The sequence below is a fragment of the Notothenia rossii genome (genome assembly GCF_949606895.1).
Source record: "Notothenia rossii genome assembly, chromosome: 1".
Classification (NCBI taxonomy): domain Eukaryota; kingdom Metazoa; phylum Chordata; class Actinopteri; order Perciformes; family Nototheniidae; genus Notothenia; species Notothenia rossii.
This window is the reverse complement of record NC_136912.1, coordinates 63,122,274-63,145,905: the sequence shown is the minus strand read 5'-3', so window position 1 is coordinate 63,145,905 and position 23,632 is coordinate 63,122,274. Positions and strand designations below refer to the sequence as shown.

Sequence of the window (23,632 nt, the reverse complement as noted above, 5' to 3'; positions counted from 1 at the left end):
GGCAAGTATGGCGTGAATGCGTGAGATATGGGTTAATTGCGTGACTCTCAAGCTCAATGTGTGAGTGTTGGCAGCCCTGCCTAACATAATAATGGTACAATGTAGTTGAATAAATTCCATAGTAGTTAATCAATCAAATAAAGAAAGCATTCCGGAGCATTCACGGAGCACACGTGCACACGGAGCATTCCGTGGATTGTTCCTATCCGAATTGTGGCAATGGTTCGCGATACAATGAGGCATATCTCAATACAATTGTGAGAGTAACTAGAGTAAATAACATGAACAAAGCACATACGTCAATTTGTCCTCAACACCAAACGCATAGTTCACGTCACTTCCGGTAAAATAAGTCATGTGACTCGTCAAAATGGCGCCGCCCACAGGGTTGATGTTATTTCGGTAATTAATCAGCTTAAAATCACTGATAACGTCATCGGATAAAAAAGAAAAAAAAAGAAAAAGACTGGCAGAGACTGGTCTGTTTTATCGGATGATAATTATTTAAAAATGTGTGTCATGAGGATTCCCTCCCTTTAATATTGCATCACCCCAGCTTTCACAGACAGACTACATCTCAGCTTGTAGTCTTCTGTCAGGCCCGTCAAAGCTTTTACCGTTGTCCCCATTCCTGTATAACAGGAACTTCATTTTGGACTTAATAGGCACTTTCACACCAAGTACTTTTCCCAGGAATAGTTCCCGGAACTTAGTTCCCCGGAACTATCTAGTAGATCGCGTTCACACCGGAATAAGTCCCTGAGGGAGGATTACGCAAATGAAGCTGCTGACGTCACTTCTTCTTCTGCTTTGGGTTTACTGGTAGGACGCAAACAACTTCACGGCGTATACTGCCACCCGAAGTCCCAGGTAAATCGCCAGAAGCGCCGACACCTCCTCATCACTCCACCGTTCCCACGTTTTATTTTGTGTTGTCATAAGTTAGTCTCTCTCCGTTGTTGCGCTGGGCTAATGACAATAATGCTAATGCGAGCAAATAAAATGGCGGCTTCACAAAACCTTTCTGAGTTTTACGGGGCGTGGTTTGCAGTCCGCCCAGCCTATCAGAAATTGGAACTTTTTCTTCCCCAGGAAAGTACCACCTCTCTAGCATGGACTGAAAAGGATTCCGAAAAAAAGTTCTAGTTCCAGATCTTTTTGGTGTGAACGCAAAATCCCAGGAACTATCGGAACTATTCCTTGGAAAAGTACTCTGGTGTGAAAGCGCCTATTGTATTCCAATCCTTCACCTCTTAATGCGGCTTGCTCGCTCGCAAATGATGGACAGGGACTGGGTCAGCTTCACCATAGCTATGATGATGGTTCCCCCAATCAAGGTGAAGGTAGGCCAGAACAGAGAGTGTAAGACTGTGACCAAACTATAGATCTGCATCAGGATGGCACTGTCCATTCTGTCCGTAGGGTCCACGAAACACTGGACTGTGTGCTGAGACTTGAGACGCTCAGAAATTTTCTGAATCATTGCATGTAAGGCTGCATAGTCCTTCTGGCACTTTGGGATGTAGAAGCACTGAAGAAGAGAAACAATATTATATGTTTGTATCTGTAGAGCTGGCTGACATGCTGTAGTCCAGGTGTTAGTAACATTATAAGTGTTTGTGGCATTTTACAGTCCAGACCTCTGGGTTGCTTTCCTGCGCCTCCTCGTTGTGCAACAGTCGTACCACTTTTCCCGAGGAGTTGAGGCTCACATAGACTTGGAGGCAGGGGTAACGGGAACGCCTCCAGCACTCCGTTCCACAGCTGTAGGAACAGTTTACATCACACACGATGCTGGAGTTCACAATGGTGCAGCTAGTCTCGTTGATCCACACGCTGTATAAATAGAGAAATTAATTACATTCGCTCATGTATCCTACTCAAGTACTCTACATACTGTATATGTATTTTACTTATTTACTCATTTAATGCAACTTTCCTCCACTACATGTCATACATTTTACTCCACTATATTAATTTTAACACAGTTACTACATAAAAATACATGATATGCTCATACAGTATAATGCAGTACAGTGCTATTAATTCAAACAGTATTTAAGGTATCTATATTTTGTCCACATTGCTCCAATACTAAAATGCTCTTACATGTAAAAAAAAAAAAAGCATCTAAAGTAATAGAATACAGTGAAAATACCCATTCTGCATAACGATTGCTTTTAATTGAGGTACATTTAACTGTTAATACTTTTCTAATTTCACTCTTTAATAGGGATGGGTATCGTTTGAAACGTATCGATTCCGGTTCTGCTTATCAATTCCGGTTCTTATCGATTCCCCGTTTCGATTCCAAAATTGTAAAAGAAAGAGGCCAAACGTTTAGTTAACAAAAATATCTTTATTGTTTTAAGCTTTAACTGACATTTTTACAAATAAAAAATATACATGCAATAGAAATGTATTGCACCGGACCCGATGGAATACAGGGTCTACCGCGTTTAGGAACCGTTAAGCAGAACCAAAATTGTGTATTTTGTATGGGTACCCGGTACTCTGCTTTTTCTTATCGGTTCTCATATGGAACCGAGTTTCGGTTCCCAGACTGACTTTTACTTGTAATGGAGCCTTTTAAGACCATAGTATATTTAAGCAATAGCTCGCTTCAGGCCGTGATATATGCTCATTATATCACAACTAAGGGCCGTGGTTCGGCCCGACGTGAGGCGGAGCTCACTTCCCCTGAAGTGAGCTATTGCTTTTATAAAACGGTTACCAAGTGTGGCAATAGGAAAGAAAAATACACTTAAATTGTTTTTATTACTAAATAATGATGTTCAAAATAAAATAGTCCCTCCGTTGCCTTCTGCACGAAACATAGTGGGAGGTGGTTGCTATACAACAACACTAACAGCTAGCGAACATATTAGACACGGAGCGTTGATCCATTATTTGGCTAATTATTTACATTATTTTTTTGTTGCCGTTTATTGTGCACCCACTGAAAAACTGTCCAGCATCAGTAGAATGGCTTACGTCAGTGGTACTCAACCTTGTCCTAATCAGGAGCCACATTGACGAAAAAATATTTTGCAAGAGCCACAATCCAAAAACGCTCCTTTCCTCCCTGAAACTTTTATGCATTTGAGAATATGGATAATAGTAATATGTTACTTAAGAATGAAAAGCATAATGTACAGTGCAATAACTGTGATTTCTTATTTTCACTGCAACCACAAAACACACAAAACAACAGATAACAGACAGCATGTTTACTGATAATCACAGTCCATATAACAGCAGATTATACACAGCAGGGGTTGTCAGAAGAGTAATGTTGACCTTACTTCACACTCAATGTGATTTCTGACACTCCTTCTGCCGCACAAGTGATTTGAAGTCGGGCTCTGCGCTGGAAACGGCGATCCGGAGGGCCTCTGTTGTGTGCTGCAGACTCAATCTGTTTCGGTTGCGACATTTTATTTTTGTGAGCGCAGAGAATGCTGCTTCACACCGGTATGTGGACGGAAACATTGAGATGATGCGTCTTGCCAGTCTGGAGATATTTGGTAGATGCCCCACCAGTTTCCAAAAGTCCACGACATCTGTAATCCGAAATTGACGCTGAAGTTCATCTGAGCTCTTTAACTCCACAAACTCCATTTGAAGCTGCACAAGTCCGAGCTGGTCGCTTATTTGCTTCATTTCATTGACTTCAATCAGGAATGGGTTTTTCACAAGTAGAAAAATATTGCTATGGTCCTTGAAGTCGTGGAATCTGGATGTGTAGTTTTGCTTGAGCTCAGTTAGCACCTCACAGAATTGAGATTGACAGGTCAGGAGAGCGTCTGCATGCCTCGCCATCACTTTCTGCACGGTGGGGAAGAAACGGTAATCAGAACCACGGACACTTTGGTCGAGTACATCCAGTTTGTCAGAAAATACTTTGACAGCCGTGTAGAGCTCATACACGGTCTTGTTTCTTCCCTGCATCTTGAGATTAAGTTCGTTCAAGTGCTGCGTAATGTCACACAGGAACGCAACAGACAGCACCCACTCTTTATCATCCAAAAAGGAAAATCGGGAAGTCTCCCCTTGGCCGACAATGAAGGCTTTCAGGGGTTCAATCAAGTCCATTAAATGTGCAAGCATACGTCCTTTAGACAGCCATCTGATCTCGGTGTGTAACACCAAATCTCCATAGTGAGTGTCAAACTCCTCACACAGCAGTTTAAAATTTAAGTGGTTTCTTGCACGGGCCCTGATATAATTAACCACTTCGATTACATTTGCCATCACTTCATTCAGACATTTGAACTTAGCAAACAAGGCTTGTTGATGCACAATACAATGGTATGAGAAAATACCCTCAGCAGCAACCCCGCCGTTTTTAAGCGTCTCTTTCAGCAAGGCCACGGCTCCGTTCCTCTTACCAAGCATCGCCGGTGCGCCATCTGTCGTGAATGCTGTGATTTTTTTCTGGGCCAATGTTAAACTTCTGTAATGTTTCCAGCACAGCGTTTTTTATTTCAATGCCCGTTGTTCCATTTTTCAGTGAAACCATGTCAAGCAGTTCCTCTGTAATGTCAAGCTTACTTTTGACCGCCCGGATAAAGATTAGTAATTGTGGCGTGTCATTGACATCCAAGCTTTCGTCCATTGCAAGGCTGACAAACTCAGCGGATGACAGTTTGTCCTTAAGAGTATGTGCAATGTTCTCTGAAATGTCTGATGCCCTCCTAGCTACAGTAGAATCCGACAGTTGCATTTTTTTGGCCTCTCGTTCCAGGTCTTTTTTCTCAGGAAACAACGTTGAACAAGCCAGCAGTATGCAGTCCTTCACCATTTCTCCATCAGTATATGGCTTCATCTTTTTCATCAGTTCATGTGTGATTTTGTAGGATGTCTCTGTCGCTCTTTCACTCGTATTAGTGTGGAAAAAGTTTTTTTGAGCAGTTCGGTTCTGTTTGAGTCTAGCCAGCTTTTCCGCCCTCAGCTCTCCACCTTTCGGAAAGTCGGTACTAAACTTCGGGTGTTTTGTGTCGTGATGGCGCTGCAAATTGGACCTTTTAAATTGTGAAATGATGTTGTCACAAAGCAGGCAGGTGCATTTTCCCGAACCGGTGGAGACGAAGAAAAACTCCAGTTCCCAGTCCTCTTTAAATGTTCGATATTCCTCTTCATATTTCCGTTTAGTCGTAGCCATTTTTGCATAGTGCTGTATAGTTTTCCCAGTGTGACGTAGCAATTATCTCGCGCGAAACAATCAGAGCGCGAAACCTGACATAATATTTGATTGGCTATTCAGAGGGGGAGGGGCGACGACTGATGTGTGACTTGTGAGTGATAATGAAATGTTGATGAATTCTTCTGACTTTGTTTTTCGTTTTTCAAAGATTTTTTTTTTTTATTTTTTATTTTTTAAGTGGGACTTAAAAGAGCCGCAGTTAGTCTTAAAAGAGCCGCATGCAGCTCGCGAGCCGCGGGTTGAGTATCGCTGGCTTACGTGGTTACTTGTATAGGTTGAGGTTGTTCTAGGCTGTTGCTTGGCGTTGTGAAAATATTGCTCCACTTTCTCCGGTCCCCGAGATTCAGCTTCCAGTAGCTCTGGAGAGAGCTTTCGCACCTGTGGCCACTAACGGTCATCATTTCTCTGCTTTGTTTCAAGACCCACATCAGAAAACTTTTGAATGGTGATACTTTTCCAGTTGGTCTACCTGCTCTTCACGCAGCTCTGCATGTCGTCGTTTAGGTGTTTTTTTTCAGGAGATAGGCACTCCTCAATCCACTCCTCCATAGTAAGACCCCCCCGGAGGTGGAAGTTAATCTTAAATGTTTCCATCTTAAGCTTTGATAGTTAGTTTGTTTTGTAAGGGACGTAATGTAACAGCTGTAACGGTTGTAGCTTTTCTCAGACGCGGAGGGATACATGACTTATGAAAAGTAACTCCAATTCTACCCGTGATATACGCTCATTATATCTTCGCTAAGAACCAATCAGATTGCTTGATTTGACTTGTCCGTTTTATAATTAGTTTTACTAAAGTAAATGATCTGATTACTTCTTCCATCACTGCTGCAAACACACTTTGAATGGTTTGAGTGGTTTGAAGGAGACAAAATACAGGATTAGCCATTAGTGATTTTTTCAAATTGTATTATTATTTGTTTACACCACACACTGTGGTAATTCGTCACTTCCTGCAATTGTCACATGGGTGTGGTTTAAGGTATTTAATCCACCTTTTGTGTGCCGGGCTTGTGAGATAGACAAAGAGGGTGAATTGGTCCCATACCTATTGGAGACCAAATGGTCTTGCTGTAAATGTTTGTTTATTTGCTTTATTAAATTGTATGGAACACAAACTTCAGTAAGGACTGCTCATTGGGAACGAATTTGGATAAAGAGCCAAAGTTAGCCTCTCTGCGACTTAATTCAATGGGAGTGTTGTCGCCTCATGGTTAGTTAGTCCAGGGCAGAGGTTGAATAGTAAAATAAACTAGAGAATGCAATTCCTGAAGAAATTGCTAGTGGGAATGCTTTATGCTGAAAATCTGACGCTAAACTGCTATGCTGAAATGTAATGTGTAAGAAGAACAGTGAATAATTTAGATTGAAATGATACATGAACACTGGGGGCTTGAATGTGTGATGAGAGAAGAAAAGAAAGTGAAAAGGCTTGGAATAGCAGCAGAATATTTGAACCGCAAACTTCTGAACTAACTTGACGGCGAATGATCTGTCGCCATGGCAACGGCATTTGATGACACCCCATAATATGCTTAGATGCGTTGATGGCTGCATTGTTACCAAACCTGTGAAGTTTTGGGCTGTTTGGAGTATTTTCACTGAAGTTATGAGAAAACCGTATTTCAAGGCGAGCATTGTGTTGCCATGGCAACAGCATTTGAAGAAATCTCAAAACTGTCCCGTAGATGTCTTCACGGCTGGACTGTTAGCACACTTGTGAAGTTTGAGCACTTTTTGAACATTTGCATAGGAGTTATAGCGACATCATGTTTTTTGGCGAGGGATGCATTTTCATGGAAACGGCATATGGTGAGATCTCAGATTTCGCGTAGAGCTGTTGAGGCATGGACCTGTGATATACAAGTGAAGATTGGGGGACGATTGGACCGTGTTGATTGGACTTATAGCAACATCATGTTTTATGGCGAGGGATGCATTTCCATGGAAACGGCATATGGTGGGATCTCAGATTTGGCGTAGAGCTGTTGAGGCATGGACCGGTGATATACAAGTGAAGATTTGGGGACGATTGGACCGTGTCCATTGGACTTATAGCGACATCATGTTTTATGGCGAGGGATGCGTTTCCATAGAAACGGCATATGTTGAGATCTCAGATTTGGCGTAGAGCTGTTGAGGCATGGACCGGTGATATACAAGTGAAGATTGGGGGACGATTGGACCGTGTCGATGGGACTTATAGCAACATCATGTTTTATGGCGAGGGATGCATTTCCATGGAAACGGCATATGGTGAGATCTCAGATTTGGCGTAGAGCTGTTGAGGCATAGACCGGTGATATACCAGTGAAGATTTGGGGACGATTGGACCGTGTCCATTGGACTTAAAGCGACATCATGTTTTATGGCGAGGGATGCGTTTCCATAGAAACGGCATATGTTGAGATATCAGATTTGGCGTAGAACTGTTGAGGCATGGACCGGTGATATACAAGTGAAGATTGGGGGACGATTGGACCGTGTCGATGGGACTTACCGCCACATCGTGTTTCATGGCGAGTGTTCCGTCGTCATGGCAACGACATTTGATGACACCCCATACTACGCTTAGATGCGTTGATGGCTGCATCGTCACCAAACCTGTGAAGTTCTGGGCTGTTTGGAGTATTTTCACTGAAGTTATGAGAAAACCGTGTTTCAAGGCGAGAATTGTGTTGACATGGCAACGGCATTTGAAGAAATCTCAAAACTGTCCTGTAGATGTCTTCACGGCTGGACTGTTTGCACACTGCTATCTGAAGTCTGCTGCTCTGAGCATGTCAGTTGGAGTGATGACATCATCGTGTTCCATTACACAGGTGTTTATAGTTGAGCTAACGAGGTCTGTAGAGATCAAAGGCTTCATTGTTCTGAATGAGAGATAAACCTCTTACATGTGAACGTTTTGTGGAAGAACCGTAACAGATATCTGTGAAATTTCAAAACGTGAAGCATGTCAAGGAAGTTGAGTATCTGAAGTGTAATGTTTGTGTAGTTTCGGGTTAATAATGTGGCCTTTTTTTGGCAGTTTAACTAAAGGTGTGCGGCTACTACCGTGAGGAAATATCTGCCTGAAATTACAATGGGGTTTAATGGAGGAATGTTGAACGTTTTTGTCACTTCATGCCCTCAAAAAGCATTTTGTTTAATTATTTTTGCTTAATTATTTGTCATTTTTCAAGCTACGAGATGTTTTCCTACGTTTGTCATGATAAATTATTTCTCAGGAATGTAGGGTTTGGGAATTATGGCAGTTTAAAAAAAATATATGAATGCGAATTTCAAGCTGTCCTCCACTCTAGCTGTGACATCACAAACTCTAGTTAATGTTAAAATGTGAAGAAAACCTCTAAAACAAGGTCTGAACAATATTTAATATCTCTAAAAGTAAGAATCAGATTTAAAAGTTGTTTTACACGAATAATGTCAGAAAGATGTGTAACATTTTAAAGTTGGAATGAGGTGTCTGAGTGAAAGTATGAATGAACAGTTAGCAGTTGAATTGCATGAAGATTTGTTGAAGTCTGAAGATTTTCTCCATTGACTTCAATGTTAAAAATGTGATGTATTATAGGATGTATCTCTGGAATTATAAAAGTTATGAACGAGAAAAGTAATAACCATCGATTCCCGACCGAGCTGAACGTTTTGATATTCGAACGGAGTTTCTGCGATGTTCAATGCGGGAGGAGAAGAGGGCCAAATACCGGCGGAATAATAATACAAATTTAGTCCGTAGAAGAACAGTTAGTTGGAATGCTGTTAACAGCATTCCCACTAAATAATGCCCAATTTCTTTTTTTTATGTATCAAAAACCCAGTATGTAAAATGGCTCTTTTTTACACTGTAATATATTATTATTATTAAACAAGAGTTCCCAAATGTGGAGCCGATTTAAGTTACTTTTTTTAATTGCTTTGTATATTAGAAATTACAGTAATGTATCCCAAAAAAAGTGCAGTGGAGTAAAAAGTACAATATCTACCTCCGAAACACAGTGGAGTATAAGTATATGTAGCATAACATTTTCAAGAAAAAGTACAATACTACTTGTACTGTACTTTCCACAACTAATATACATTTATCCCAATTTAGTAAACAAAAAGAGGAAATGGACTTCTGTTTTCCAAACTTAGAGGCGGTAAGTGACCTCGGTCCTCGTTTCATTTTTACCGGTCAGTGTAGGAGCGCAGTACGGTGATTCCCAGGACGAAGTACATCATGACAGAGAAGAGCACCATGCTGAGGCCCAGCAGCATGGCCCTGTCCTCTCCCGCCCTCAGAGCCGTCACCGGCTTCCTCTTGTCCAGGATGTCATATTCACGATGGATGGTTCTGAAAAAAAAGTGTATTTATTTTTAGAAGTCAACATTGGATGTTTCAGTTTTTACTGCTGAGGGTCTTTAAACATTAACTGACAGCTCAAAACTCAAACTGACATTCCAATGCCCTACTTACATACCAGCTGGAAGTTCAATAATTTACAGTGCACACATCTAAATGATCCCTGACACTTTACAGAAATTGTCATTTGTTTGTATGTGTTATTATTATTGTGATATTTCAGCAACTTTTATCCCTTACAGTCCAATCCAAATCGAGTTCAACTGCTTTCAAATATTTCGTTTGTAAATATTAGGTCAGCTAATAAATGCTTAAATAAAAACTGAAAATGTACATACAGGACTTACTATACTCTCGAAATCTAAATTCAATAACTAGGGCTGTCAAACGATTAACATTTTTAATCAGATTAATCACAGCTTAAAAATGTATTAATCATGATTAATCACCATTCGAACTATGTCCAAAATATGCCATTTCTTTATGTACAGTATATTGTTATGGGAATGGAAAGATAAATGAAAGAAGGCGGATATATCCATTTAACATACAGTATGTATGTTTATTCTAACATTTTTCTGTGTGTCAAAATTAAAGACAGCCCACACACCTATCAATCATCAAACCGTGGGGTCTTAATTCATTACGTGTTGATTTCTATCAGGAAAGTCGACGGGGGGGGGCTAGTGGAGTACTTTGTGACCATAGTGTGAACGTTGTGATCAGCCGTTTTAGCGCAGTTCTCCAGTGAAGGGGGGGAGTCACCCTGGCGTAGTTTTGGCACAATTCCGTTGTACAGACCGACGTTAACAGCAGCCCTGTCTGTGCACACGGAGACCGACTCTGTCGTCTGGTGATCTAACCGCCTTCTGGAAAAGCTTCACAAGTACGTCGGTACGCAAATGCGCTTTGTGACACAAGTGACGGTACCATAGACTGTATATATAAATGGACGTAGTGTCCGTGACGTCACCCATAGGATTCTGCAGAGTTGCAGAGAAGCCCTTAGTAGGCGGAGTCGGCCACTAACGCTTGACAGCGACGTCAGAGTCTAATCCCGCCTGCTCCAAATAAGGGCAAAGAGGCGGAGCCGAGGCGGGACCTGCTGCCTCCTAACTGGAAGTAAACAGAGCTAGCTCAGGCTAAGAAGCTAAGCTAACATGAAATACATGCATACCAAGTTACTGCGGACAACAGTGTAGTTACCCTATATAAACGTTACATTCATAATCAAATGAGACAATCTGCAAGAGAATTAGCTATATTTTGTTATTCTTAATGCTTGTCATTCACACGTTAAGAAAAGAAGTACCGATACATAGCAGAACAATTGTGGCGATGTTCAGCTTAATAATTGTTCAACATAATTTATTTAGCTAATACTACAGCAGGCGAACCAAGTCTGCGTTTCGCTTCATTCCTTGATCTCCAGTTATAACGACGGACTCTATTGCCCGGACCTAAAGGAGCAGCAGTGGGCTAGCTCCGGGACGCCGGCTGGAGCTAGCCCCCTGCGGCTCCGTTAGCTCCGGCGGCCACCACTGGGATAATTGGGTCCCCTATTAACATTTGCTCCCGTTTAGCATTATGGGCGTCATAGCCATAGACTATAAAAGTCTTACCCAAGGCTGAATCATAAACTAAAATGTATATGTATGTATAAAGGGTTACGTCCTTAGCTGGCTAATAAGTAACAAGCTAAGCTACCAAGCACACAAACACCTGCGAACGGGATTAACATGTATAATATTATCATTTTAGACTTCTTGGAAGTTCTGTTAGTACATTCAAGCGCACAGCACGACATTTTAATTGTCTGGTATTTGTAACAATATTCCCTAAAAGGCACAATCACCACGAACACGGCTAAAGCTAAAGGGTCAAGTACAGTACTATGACTAACTAACGTTGTAACCTCTATGGTTGTAGCCTAGCAAAGTGGACAAGTTGCTGTTAGCTGACAGTGAGGCATGTACATGTCCATCAAAGTGAACACGCCCTAATTTATGCAAAAACTTTAAGACCTAATATAAATAAAAGGGTCGTGTTAGAAAACAATTCACTCACAGATTCATAATCATGAAGGTGGAATCTAACTATATCGATAACAATATTTATTGCATCCATTGGTAGAAACATGTTTTTTTCTGCTGTAAAGTTGGGCATTTTAACATGGGGGTCTATGGAAATTGCTCCTTTCTGCAATCAGTCCCTAGCGGCCCATGTATGAACTGCAGTGTGTTGCACTTCCGTATTGGCGTCCAGGCTGTTCCCCAGAGTTTGCTGCTTGGACGGTACGCATTTCAGATTACGCACATAACCTGCGTACCAGTTATGTGCACCCCTGTACTACAGCGAAAGTATTCTCCGCGTCGGGACTTCCTGCAACAACACCACGCCGTTATCTTGATTCTGATTGGCCAGAAGACATTATCAAAGATGTTCTATTGAGAAGACGATCACTACGTGACAAAAGTTTTCAAAGCCGTTTCTGGTCTTCGGTATTTCCAGACAAGTGAGTCTGTGCAATTCTCGGCGCGAGTTGGCAGACTTTATTTTGCTTACTTTAACATCATTTTTCATGGTGGGGCTAAGCCATTTCTTGGTATGGGTGTAGCCTACCCCAGCCATACCCTGGCGTTGCCAATGGTGGGATGTATTGGGCGGGCCATTCTGCATGCGTTATGCATTAAATATTTTAACGCAATTAATTCAAAAAATTAATTACCGTCGTTAACGCGATAATTTTGACAGCATTATCAATAACACTTAAAAGACAATTCACCTACTTCAAGTTATTCAGCCTAAATATATATTCCAATGGCAAACAAGTCACATTTGACTTTTTTTGTGTTTGTTGTAAATGTTAATTCATTTGCATATTCAATCTCTTTAAAATAATTTACAGTAGCGTCTACAAATGTTGGAATTAACATAAAAACAAACCAAGCAAGCAGTGTTTGATACCTGCGGTCACTTCCTCCATCTGCTTTACTTCCTGCAAACAGAAACATCCTTTCAGAGGATTGTGGGAACTGTAGTCCGCCGCTGCTGCAAGAGGAGCTGACCCAACTGCAAAACACAAGAGACAGTTATTAAAGAAAACCTACAGACCTTTCCTGGATGATTTTATCTTTTACTTAGTGAAAGTAGCAATAACCTAATGTAGTAATACTCTGTTACTAATGAAAGACTCAGAAGTAGAATATTTGCCTCAAATTTGTACTTGTAAGTATTAGTTGAGCAAATGTACTTTTCCACTAAATGAGTTTCAACATGATCTGATGAACTGATTAGATAAAAAAAATAATGATCATTAAAATGTAAGCACTTTTGACCTTTTATTACACAATTTGTAATGGATTAGATTGGTTTCATCATGTCAAAGAGATTTCAACTAGCAGTGACCACAACAATCTTGTCAAAATGAGTTGTACAAATATGTTTGTTGAAGTTTATTTCTACCACAACTAATCAGTTACTGTACTGGAGTGCACGCCCTGTAGATAACTTCAAAGAGGCAAAAACGAACCCTGCTGGTTTTAAAAGGTAAATCCATATGTCATCACGGAGCCGGCCAAGCATGCCGTACTGTAATTTATAACCTGGGCTCAACAGGGCGCTTCCACCAGTCATCAATAAGAGTCACTCTCTGAGGTTACAGTATTGTTAGCTGTGTGTGTGTGTGTGTGTGTGTGTGTGTGTGTGTGTGTGTGTGTGTATGTGTGTGTGTATGTGTGTGTGTGTGTGTGTGTGTGTGTGTGTGTGTGTGTGTGTGTGTGTGTGTGTGTGTGTGTGTGTGTGTGTGTGTGTGTGTGTGTGTGTGTGTGTGTGTGTGTGTGTGTGTGTGTGTGGGTGTGTGGGTGGGTGGGTGGGTGGGTGGGTGTGTGTGTAGTTGTGCTCTACATGTAGTTGTCCATTTATCAATTCAAGTGCGTGATATAGTTTTCCCTCTCTTGTATACCTTTTTTTATTATCAGATGCAAATCTTTTTTCCAGGGGTGTTTACTGGATTCTGATGTGAATCTTTATGATCCAGGGGCTTTCTAACCTCTAAAAAAATTAAATAATGCTAAAAATAATATTAATAGTGTCATTCCCTACTGGGAGCAACGAGTTTCAAGGAACTGATCAGGTAAAGCCTAAAGAAAGAAGTTGAACTGCATTATGAGAATCCACTGTTTTTGGTGCTTGACTTGGAAGATCTAATTGTGAATGACATCACAACCAATGTTGACTGCGTTCAACAATATGTCATTGGGTTAGCAAGACCAGTTCGAGCTTGGTTAGCATTTGTTAGAAATACAATATTAAAAGATATATTCTGAATGTTTTGTTTTGTTTTTAATACAAACACTTGAGGCACAAAGTTGGACATCAGTGTGTGTTTGACTGATTTAATAAGACACGTGCTAAGACAGGTGCTAATAAAAAGTGGATGATTACAGCTTTAACTTCTGTTGATGGGCAGAGCAGCCATCTTGGATTTCATTAATTTTTTTATTTTTTGCATTTTATGAAATTCTATGTTTACATGGCATAAATAAGAACATTAAATCCAGTAAAAACTAAGAAACATCGTCATAATGTTTTGTGTTCTGTACCTCACCCATTTCCCCCATCTATCATCAAAGATATGAACTTGATTTCTAATTCTCATGCTCATTATTTTCATTCCAGTTATTTATTTTACAGGATTTTCCAATTTTAGTTATTAAGTTATCATCTTGGTTTTTGCGGTTGTGGGTTGGAGAGGTTATTTTAATTCTGGAAGTCGCATGCCTGTTTTTCATCTTGTACATGTATTCTTTAACTTTAAAATCCAGAGTGATCTTTTGTCTCCATAAGATAAGATAAGATGGACCTTTATGAATCCGCAGGGAAATCCAGGAGTTAAAGCAGCAACACAGCGAGAGCGAAAATCAGGACAGTACAGATTCACACAAGAATAATACAATTAAAGATAAGTAGCAAGTAACTCTTAAAACAAGAAATGAATTAAATGAACATGAAAGACACATTCAGTGTGGCAGCCTATCAAGCCGCCTGCTTGTCCTCCTGTTTGTATGGAGAATAACAGCAAACAAGTGTGTGTGTGTGTGTGTGTGTGTGTGTGTGTGTGTGTGTGTGTGTGTGTGTGTGTGTGTGTGTGTGTGTGTGTGTGTGTGTGTGTGTGTGTGTGTGTGTGGGGGGGGGGGGGGTGTGTGTGTGTGTGTGTGTGTGTGTGTGTGTGTGTGTGTGTGTGTGTGTGTGTGTGTGTGTGTGTGTGTGTGTGTGTGTGTGTGGGGGTGTGTGTGTGTGTGTGTGTGTGTGTGCTGCACAGAGGTCTATACATGTGTGTCTTCGACTGTTATATTTGTTTAAAGAGGGTTATCTTTGTAAACTAAAGGAAAAAGACACACACACACACACACACACACACACACACACACACACACACACACACACACACACACACACACACACACACACACACACACACACACACACACACACACACACACACACACACACACACAATGGTATGTGGACACAGTTTGCTTCTGTCTGAAGCACATAACTAACATTCCTCTACAGTTTAAGACCTCTTGCACAAATGGAAAACATGTTCTCGTAAAAGAAGTTGTGAAGGTCAGACAACACTGTCACCGGAAACTACTCAGACCAAAAATTATGAACTCGCTATGGAGTGGCGAGATCCAACTGAGGGCTGAGGGCGCTGCTGATCACTCCATCAGTCAGCGAGATTCAGCTATCATAGTGCTTCAAAATTAAATAAGGATAAACATAATTTGGATTTGAACTTATCCTTCTCGTTTACATTTTTCTGGAGAGGGAGCAATGATTACATTTTTTTTTACTTTGAGCTACTGTTTTCATCAACAAGCCCGGGACCCCGACACTGCATCTTAACCCCTCCATAAACACTATGCATTACAATAATGAACAACATGTGAGGAAATCTTTTTCATTTTTAATGCTGGGAATCCCGCATGTTACTTTGTATACTTCTGCATACTACTTCTACCTCTTTTAAGATCTGCACAGCTCATTTCTCTATATATTTATTTACGTAGTAATTTATGTCTAAATAGTGTTCAGAAAAGTCTTTATAATTGTTCTACATTTACTATTTAATTAATCTGACTGTGTCTATGCATGCACCTAACACATCAAAGCAAATTCCTTGTATGTGTAAACATACTGTTGAATAAACCTGTTTTTAAAACCTAAACCTAAAAAACATAAAAAGGAGAAAAGTGGTTTCGTTTAAAATGTTGAACTAAGATTTATGGAACTCCTCCTAAATTCCCCCAAGAAATATTTTAAGCGTCATGAGATCAATAAATGTCAGGGTTTGAGTTGTTATGTGTCTAGTTTTGGGGTTATTATTCTGTCATCCCTGTCGTTAGTTTCCCTGGTGTGCCTAATTGTCTGATTGTGTTCACCTGTTGCCCTTGTGTCTCTCCTCCCCTGCCCAGCTGTTTCTCGTCTCGTGATTACCCCTCCCTGTATTTAGTCTTGTCTCTTCCTGTGTTCAGTGTTGGTTCATTATTTGTCGTTCATGTCTCCCTTCATGTTGGTCACAGCCCCTTTTTGTTTTGGATGCTACCTTGTGCCTTGTACCTGTTCGTGGATTCTTGTTTTTTCAGCTTTTGTGAATAAAGCTCGCCTTTTTTCCCATTTTGAAACCTGCTTCCCTCCTCATTCTGCATTTGGGTCCTATTTTCCCCCAACCCTGACAGAATGAACCAACCACAAATGGACCCAGCAGACGATCCATTTGAGGTATAATTACAACATTTTACTCCATGGTTCCGGCCCCAGAACCGGCCCACACGGCCATGGTTCCAGCATCAGTTCTGGCCCCAGCAGCCATGGTTCCGGCTCCAGAACCGTCCCGCAAAGCCATGGATCCGTGCACCAGTACCGGCCCACACAGCCATGCTTCCATGCTCCATTACTTGGCTCACACAGCCAGGGTCCAAGCTTCTGTTCCGTGCCCAACAGCCATCTTGAGAGGAGACCTCTCGAGTTCCCTTTCCCTCTCGGGTCTCCTCTCGAGTTCCCTCTCGGGTTCCCTCTCGAGTCTCCTCTCAAGTCTCCTCTCGAGTCCCTTCTCGAGTTCCCTCTCGAGTCTCCTCTCGAGTTCCCTCTCGAGTCTCCCCTTGAGTCTCCTCTCGAGTCCCCTCTCAGCAGAACCGGCCCACACAGCCATGGTTCCATGCCCAGTTCTGGACCCAGAACCGGCCCACACAACCATGGTTCCAGCATCAGTTCTGGCCCCAGCAGGAGCCGGCCCGCAAAGCCATTGATCCGTGCACCAGTACCGGCCCACACAGCCATGCTTCATTACCTGGCTCACACAGCCAGGGTCCAGGCTTCTGTTCCGTGCCCAACAGCCATGGGTCCCGGCTTCAGTACGGAACCATGTTCCCTCTCGAGTCCCCTCTCGAGTCCCTTCTCAGGTCCCCTCTCGAGTTCCTTCTCAGGTCCCCTCTCGAGTTCCTTCTCAGGTCTCCTCTCGAGTCCCCTCTCGAGTTCCTTCTCGAGTCCCCTCTCAAATTCCCTCTTGAGTCTCCTCTCGAGTTCCTTCTCGGGTCTCCTCTCGACTCTCCTCTCGAGTCCCTTCTCGAGTTCCCTCTCAAGTCATCTCTCGAGTTCCCTCTCGAGTCTCCTGTCGAGTTCCCTACTGAGTCTCCTCTCGAGTTCCCCTTTCAAGTCACCTCTCAAGTCCCTACCCAATGTCCTGGTCCGTTGGAGGTTCCGCTGGGGGTCCTGCCAACTCCATGTCCCATCCCGTTGGGGGTCCCGCCGACTACTCTTCTGCCGGGGGTCCTGCCAACCCTATGTCCTGTGCCGTTGGAGGTTCCCTTGGGGGTCCTGCCAATTCCATGTCCTGTCCCGTTGGGGGTCCCGCCGACTACTCTTCTGCCGGGGGTCCTGCCAACCCTATGTCCTGTGTCGTTGGAGGCCCCGCCGACTAATCTTCTGCCGGGGGTCCTTCCAACCCTATGTCCTGTCCCGTTGGAGGTCCCGCCGACTACTCTTCTGCCGGGTGTCCTGCCAACCCTATGTCCGGTGCCGTTGGAGGTCCAGCCGACACCTGTTTTGTCGGGGATCCTGCCAACTCCATGTCCTGTGTCGTTGGGGGTTTCGCTGAGAGTCCTGCCAACCCCATGTCCTGTTCCGTTGGAGGTTCCGCCGTCACCTGTCTCGCCGGGGGTCCTGCCAACTCCTTGTCCTCTTCCGTGGGGGATCCTGCCAACACCTGTCTCGCCGGGGGTCCTGCCAACTCCTTGTCCTCTTCCGTGGGGGATCCTGCCAACACCTGTCCCGCGGGGGGTCCTGCCTACTCCTTGCCCTGTTGCGTTGGTGGTCCCATTGACACCAGCCCATGTCATGTCCAGGATCCCGTCTACGCCTGTCCCACTGGCTCCGGTTCCTGTCCGGCGGATCTGCACCGCCAGTGTTTCCAGTGCTTGGGGCTGGACCATGCCAAGCAGGGAAGGGGCAAGACACCGGCCTGCGTTGCCTGTCGCTCAATCCCGATGCTGAACCGCCGGCATCGTTCGGAGCACTTCTGGAGGAAGCTCGGTATGTCAGCAATGTATGTCTTGGCCGTTTTCGTTGTGATCGCTAAATACCGTTCCAAGCAAACGAGTGCTTTTTGTTTTGAAATCACTTCCGCAAGTTTCGCGCGCCCCCCCCCCCCCCCCCTCGCTCCAATGATCATTAGACCATTTAGTAAGGTAAAATGCAAAAGGGCAAAAACGCCTCTCAGACACTCTTCCGTTTACTTTTTTAATAAAGAAAAACAAATGGTCCGTAGATATACAGATGCATCTCCCTCCATCATGTTGTTTCGAATCAGAAGTTCAGAACATGAGTCCGACCCGCGACCTTCTGAGCCAATCACAGCCAAGCGGCAAACTCTGGGGAAGAGCCGGGACGCCAATACGGAAATGCTACATACTGCAGTTCATATATTGGCCGATAGGCGATGACAGCAGAAAGGAGCAATTTCCATAGGCCCCATGTTAAAATGCCCAATTTTACAGCAGAAAAAACCATGTTTCTACCCCTGGCTCCATAAATGTTATTATCGATATAGTTAGATTCCACCTTCATGATTTTGCAGTGTTTCCCATATATTGATTTATTTGTGGCGGGCCGCCACAATCAGACCCTCTTTGCGCGCTCTTTGCTCTCAACGGCCCCTGAGCCCCGCCCATACTTGCCAACCTAGAGACCTTAGAAATCGGGAGCATTTCAAAAGGCTAAATTGGGCGTGGGGGGGGGGGGGTGCTAGTGGATCGCCGGAGCTGTTAGATTAACATTAACATGGTTATTGTAGTTGTAAGTGCATTGCCTCGCAGCCTGTAGCACCATCCTTGATGGAGCATATGTGTGGGCTGGACCTGTATTTTAGAGGAAAGGAGTGAGCAGAGAGTAGAGTAGTTGTCAATTCTTGTTCTGTTTTCTGTGAATATCTGCCTCACCCTCTCAGACTTTGAGTTGCGCGCGCTACTAAAGAGACGTGTTACCATGGAAACCAAACAATGGTGTAGCTTTTTGGAGATTGGAGGATGTTTAAAACCAACCTCGTCTCCGCGGGTCGTTTCGTAAGCTGGGTAAATTCGTAAAAAAGGAAGGGATTAAGAAACACCAGAATGCAAGTTAAACAATAATCTTGTTTTAATGATAAAAAGTAACAATACAAATACAAAGGATGTACTTCCTACTCTTCCCTCCAATCCTATGGATCTGGTCAGTTTGAAGAAAAGAAGAGACTGGTCTAAAGAAAACACAGGCTTATATCCAAAAACCCCAGGAGGAGCTATGCGGCTGCCCCCACCGCCCCCCCCCCGCCCCCCCCCGAGGGGTCCTCCACTTAGAAAAGACAGCCAATCAGCGCGAGCCAGAGGCGACCCTTACATTCGAGATAACAAACCCCTCCTTGCAAGTTTCACATACTTTTGGCATTTTATAAAGATAGGTTTAAGATATAGTTTTTTATAGTTGGATTATACAAATAACACATGTGAGTTACCTTAACCTCAAACAATAATAACAAGAGGAAAACATCAGCTCTGATCTCAAGCAGTTAAAACACTCATTTAGCCTGCAGCTCTTCCAGACACTTGAGCTATTGTTCTTTAAGAATATTCCCTGCAGAATCTTTATTTCAAATAAAAGGTTTCACATTGCATATTTCCAGCTTCCTTTACACATACTGTTATTATTAATACAAAGTAATCAACCACACTCATCTATTTAAAACAAGTAGATTTCCCTAATAATTGACATGCTGAAAATCTTAAGACGAATGTCCCCTCCCCCAGCTCTCTCGTCCCTGTCATACAAGCTGCTTCCATTTCATATAGAGTAATAAAACATGTTTAAGCTAATTTCTCCACAATGTTTGTAGCCATTTAGTACACACACATGAAAGAATAAAAACAGAGGAATCAAATAAAACACCAATAAAGGAATAGTTGATAAATGATTATACAGGACATATGATCACAGTAAGGAATACACACACATATTCTCTATGAAGTGACCCTTGTTATAGGTCCGAATGTCCTGTCCCCTGACAGTCATGAGTTTTGGTTGATTAACAGAAGTTCAATTGTTCTGGTAGCTTAAGGCCCTATTAGAACTTCCTTTCACCTCGAAGTCCGTTTTACTGGAATGAATACAGACATCAATAAGAACAAAAGACTATGGCCTCGGTAACTGTTTGACTCAATTCTCAAGGCCTCTTTAGGGGTCTTGTAGGAGATAAATCATTAATTATACAAGGCTTCAACTGTCTTGTATCTGAGTCACATCTCCCTTTGGGCTAATCAATACGGGTTTCAGCAATTAGCAGAGGAAGCTAGAGACTCAGGGCCCCTTCCTTGCTGGGAACTGCAAAGCAGATGTCAAAGGTCATAAAACCACCCTTTTGACTACACATGAAAAGTGGAAGAAAAGACTATTGCTTTAATTTATTATTACTAAGTAGTGGTACATTGTTTCAGGAATATATGAAAAGCCTCTCTATTATTTAAAGAGTAAAAATGTACTTTCAAATTTAACACCCACGAATATATAAGGTGACATTCAAATAATTATATCACAAGCTGTATTAAAGTCCGAGTGGAAACAGTCGTGTTTAAATCTGATTTTGTCAGAAATCGGGAGAAATGCGGGAGAAATATGACCCCGGGAGGAAACCGGGAGAGGGCAATGAAATCGGGAGTCTCCTGCGAAAATCAGGAGGGTTGACAAGTATGGCCCCGCCCCCTCCTCTCTGCAAGACATTTCTGAAGTTGAAACCAGATGATGCGTGCCGGAGAATCACTTCACGAATGGTTGGTATATGCATACAGTTGTCCAAAATGGATGTATTCAAGTTAACTCTGATAAGTTAGTCTCTATGTTCGTATCACGCTGTAAATCGCGGAGACCCAGCTCTTCAAATAAGTTATTAGCTAGCAAGCATGAAAGGAGCCTAGCTAGCTAGTAGCTAGCTGGGTTGTCGAGGTTAGCACGCTGTGTAACATTATAGCGCTCCTAACGTTAGTCAACTACCGGGGCTCGACATTAAGGACTGCCCGGGGCCATCTAGTATTTAGCTCGGGCAATGAAGCCTCACCTGCTGGTTGCCCAATCAGGCAATCTATTATGCCAGTATCATGCAGCTCGCGGATCCATTAATGAGTGACCCGACAGTAAAACTAAACATATCTATAACTAGTTTAGGTAGTCTGAGAGCAGTGTTTCCCCTATATACAAATAGTGGCGGCGTAGCGCCACTGCTGAAATATGAGCGCCGCTGCTAGGGGGCGCCAGCCAGGTACCCAAAAAAAATGGTTTGTTATGTGGATTTGTAGTGTAGTATTTGTGTTACTGTATGTTCAATAAAGGTGTATTTTTGCTAAATCTTGAGACATTGCCACTGTATGTACTAGGCAGGGCCAATTTCTGGCATAGGTGACACAGGCGGTCGTCTAGGGCGCCAGATCTGGGGAGCGCTGCGCTAGTAGCTCTGGGAGGGAAAAAACATTTTTGACCGTTGGCGCTCATCCAAATGTTCGGCCTTGATGTCACAACATTCATAATTAAGTAAATGTAACACCCTTTTTACCCCGGTTACACGTTTAATTTGCCCTGCACGGTGGGCGCTGTAAGGGATGAAAGCGGGGGATGTTGGCTTATCAGGTGCCCGCAGCTCACAGCCAAAGTGCGAGCCTGGTAGCGAGAGAGCGAGCAAGGGAGAGGGCGCACCGGTACCGGCGCTGTTGTTATTAGAATCTGGTGCTAGCTGCGCTAACGGATATAATAAGTATATCGCGGTTTCAGCTCCGGCTCGGAGCTGGAGCCTGAAAAGTACAGTTTTTTCCTGTTCACAACGCAGCTCCAAAAAAATGTCGGTATAGAGGCAAGAGCTTCGGAGCTAAGACGCGGCGTCGCTTACGTCTCTCTTACGTCGAGGCGTGCAGGAAACTAAACCCACCTCCCCTGAACATGGGTCGACTGAAGAGTCTCGTCATGCCGGCCTACAAGCAGTAGTGCTGAGCAAAGTGACTAGAAGGCAACCACACACTTATAAAAAAAAAACACACTTTATAAAGTCACGCAACACTAACCAGGCTTCGTGTGATTCTGTTTATTCGTACCTTAATTTGACCATCCGTTCACTGTTATTGATCATTGTGGAGAGACGTTTTTTCAGACGTTTTTTTTTTGTATTAGGCTATAGCAGCTATCGGATGGAATCAATACATGGGCTGCACAGGTTGTCGTGTCCGACTATCACAAGTAGAATCATAATAAAAATACGCCGGTAAAATGCGCCTGTAGAAAACGGTTTATGCCACAATAGGATAGCAATAGCAAGTAGTCAGTTTAGCTTCGGTTGCTATGCTAACATCACCCATTTTATACCAGAGAAACTTTCATAACAGCGTTGTGATGCCAAACAGCGTCAATTCAGACTGACACACATTCACTTCAGGGGAACTGGGGATATGTATCAGCTGCAGTGTGAGCTAACCGGGAGCTAACGGGAGAATAAACTCCCATGGAAGAGCAGCCAGCACTGCAGCGGTCGGTAAATGCCGCTGAAACACATTAATAAACAATGAACTACGGCACTCTGGAGAAAAGCATAAGGTTGGAGAAGTCGTTATTTAATTTAATCTGGCTTCGTTTGATTAAAAGCAACACGATCATCGACCCGACGCAGTCCCCCATTGTTGTTGTTGTTGTGAGCGCCGTAACGCCGTTGGGGAGCAAATCAGCGACGTAAACGGTGACGTCATGACGCAGCAGCGGCTGCACCAGTCGGGCTCTGGACGATGTGAACGAAGCGGGAGCAGAAAAGGGAAACCGGAGCTGAACCAGAAAAGCTCTAGCTCGAAGCTAGAAAGGGAAAAGCGCTGGTGTGAAAGCCGCATCTGAGTGTTTAGATAGTTAATTTTAGTCTAAGTTATCTCAGTGGGTCTCGAACGTTTTGACCACAAATTATGTAAACACATATTTCCAAGGCACTCCTTTATAATTATTAGGATAAATAAAAACAGGTTTGAAATCATTCAAATGTATACTATAGGACAGTAAACCAAAAATATCGTTTAAAGTTGGAGAGATAAAAAAATATGCATAAATAAATAAATGTTAACTAGGTAAAAATAAGATATGAATGAACAACAAAAATAAAATAAGCTACATTTATTTGTTATTGCTATGGTAGGTTATTGGTTATGTTCATATACTTATTTGATTATTAAAATTTAAACCGATCTTTTTCATATGGGCGTTTTAGAGTTGTGCCCACTAGATTAGGTCTCTGTGTGCTCAAAGTGCACCAGATTGAAGCATTTTACTGTAAAATGTAAAAAAAAAAGCATACCCCCGGACCCCCTTAGAGGATGTGACGTCCACCCCCCAATTCAAACATGTTCATACAATACTGAATACATTTGAAGCCATTTCGACGTCTATTACCTATGTCAATACATTTCTGTTTTTGCAGTGTATTTGTCTTTTGTAGAGACTTTTCATTTATTCTTTACATATAACAT

At 42.8% G+C, this 23,632-nt stretch overlaps 2 protein-coding genes across 9 annotated transcripts in view; one reads left to right on the top strand and one right to left on the bottom strand.

The window, feature by feature from the left end:
• Positions 1-23,632, bottom strand: part of s100p (S100 calcium binding protein P) — a 106,646-nt gene that overhangs the window by 22,544 nt on the left and 60,470 nt on the right. For 2 of the 4 annotated variants that reach the window (XM_079671162.1, XM_079671163.1), the window contains exons 2-4: positions 12,522-12,626; positions 9,384-9,545; positions 1,641-1,836 (exon numbers count right to left, since the gene is read on the bottom strand). In XM_079671162.1, coding sequence (XP_079527288.1) covers positions 1,641-1,836; positions 9,384-9,545; positions 12,522-12,568 — 405 coding nt within the window. In that variant the 5' untranslated portion in view covers positions 12,569-12,626. Of the gene's footprint in view, positions 1-1,250; positions 1,532-1,640; positions 1,837-9,383; positions 9,546-12,521; positions 12,627-23,632 lie in introns of all 4 variants that reach the window. The other 2 variants (XM_079671165.1, XM_079671164.1) reach the window with 2 other exon arrangements.
• The window catches only part of LOC307032828 (uncharacterized protein), a 60,465-nt gene that overhangs the window by 20,569 nt on the left and 16,264 nt on the right, over positions 1-23,632 (top strand). The gene's annotated exons all lie outside the window — the stretch shown is intronic.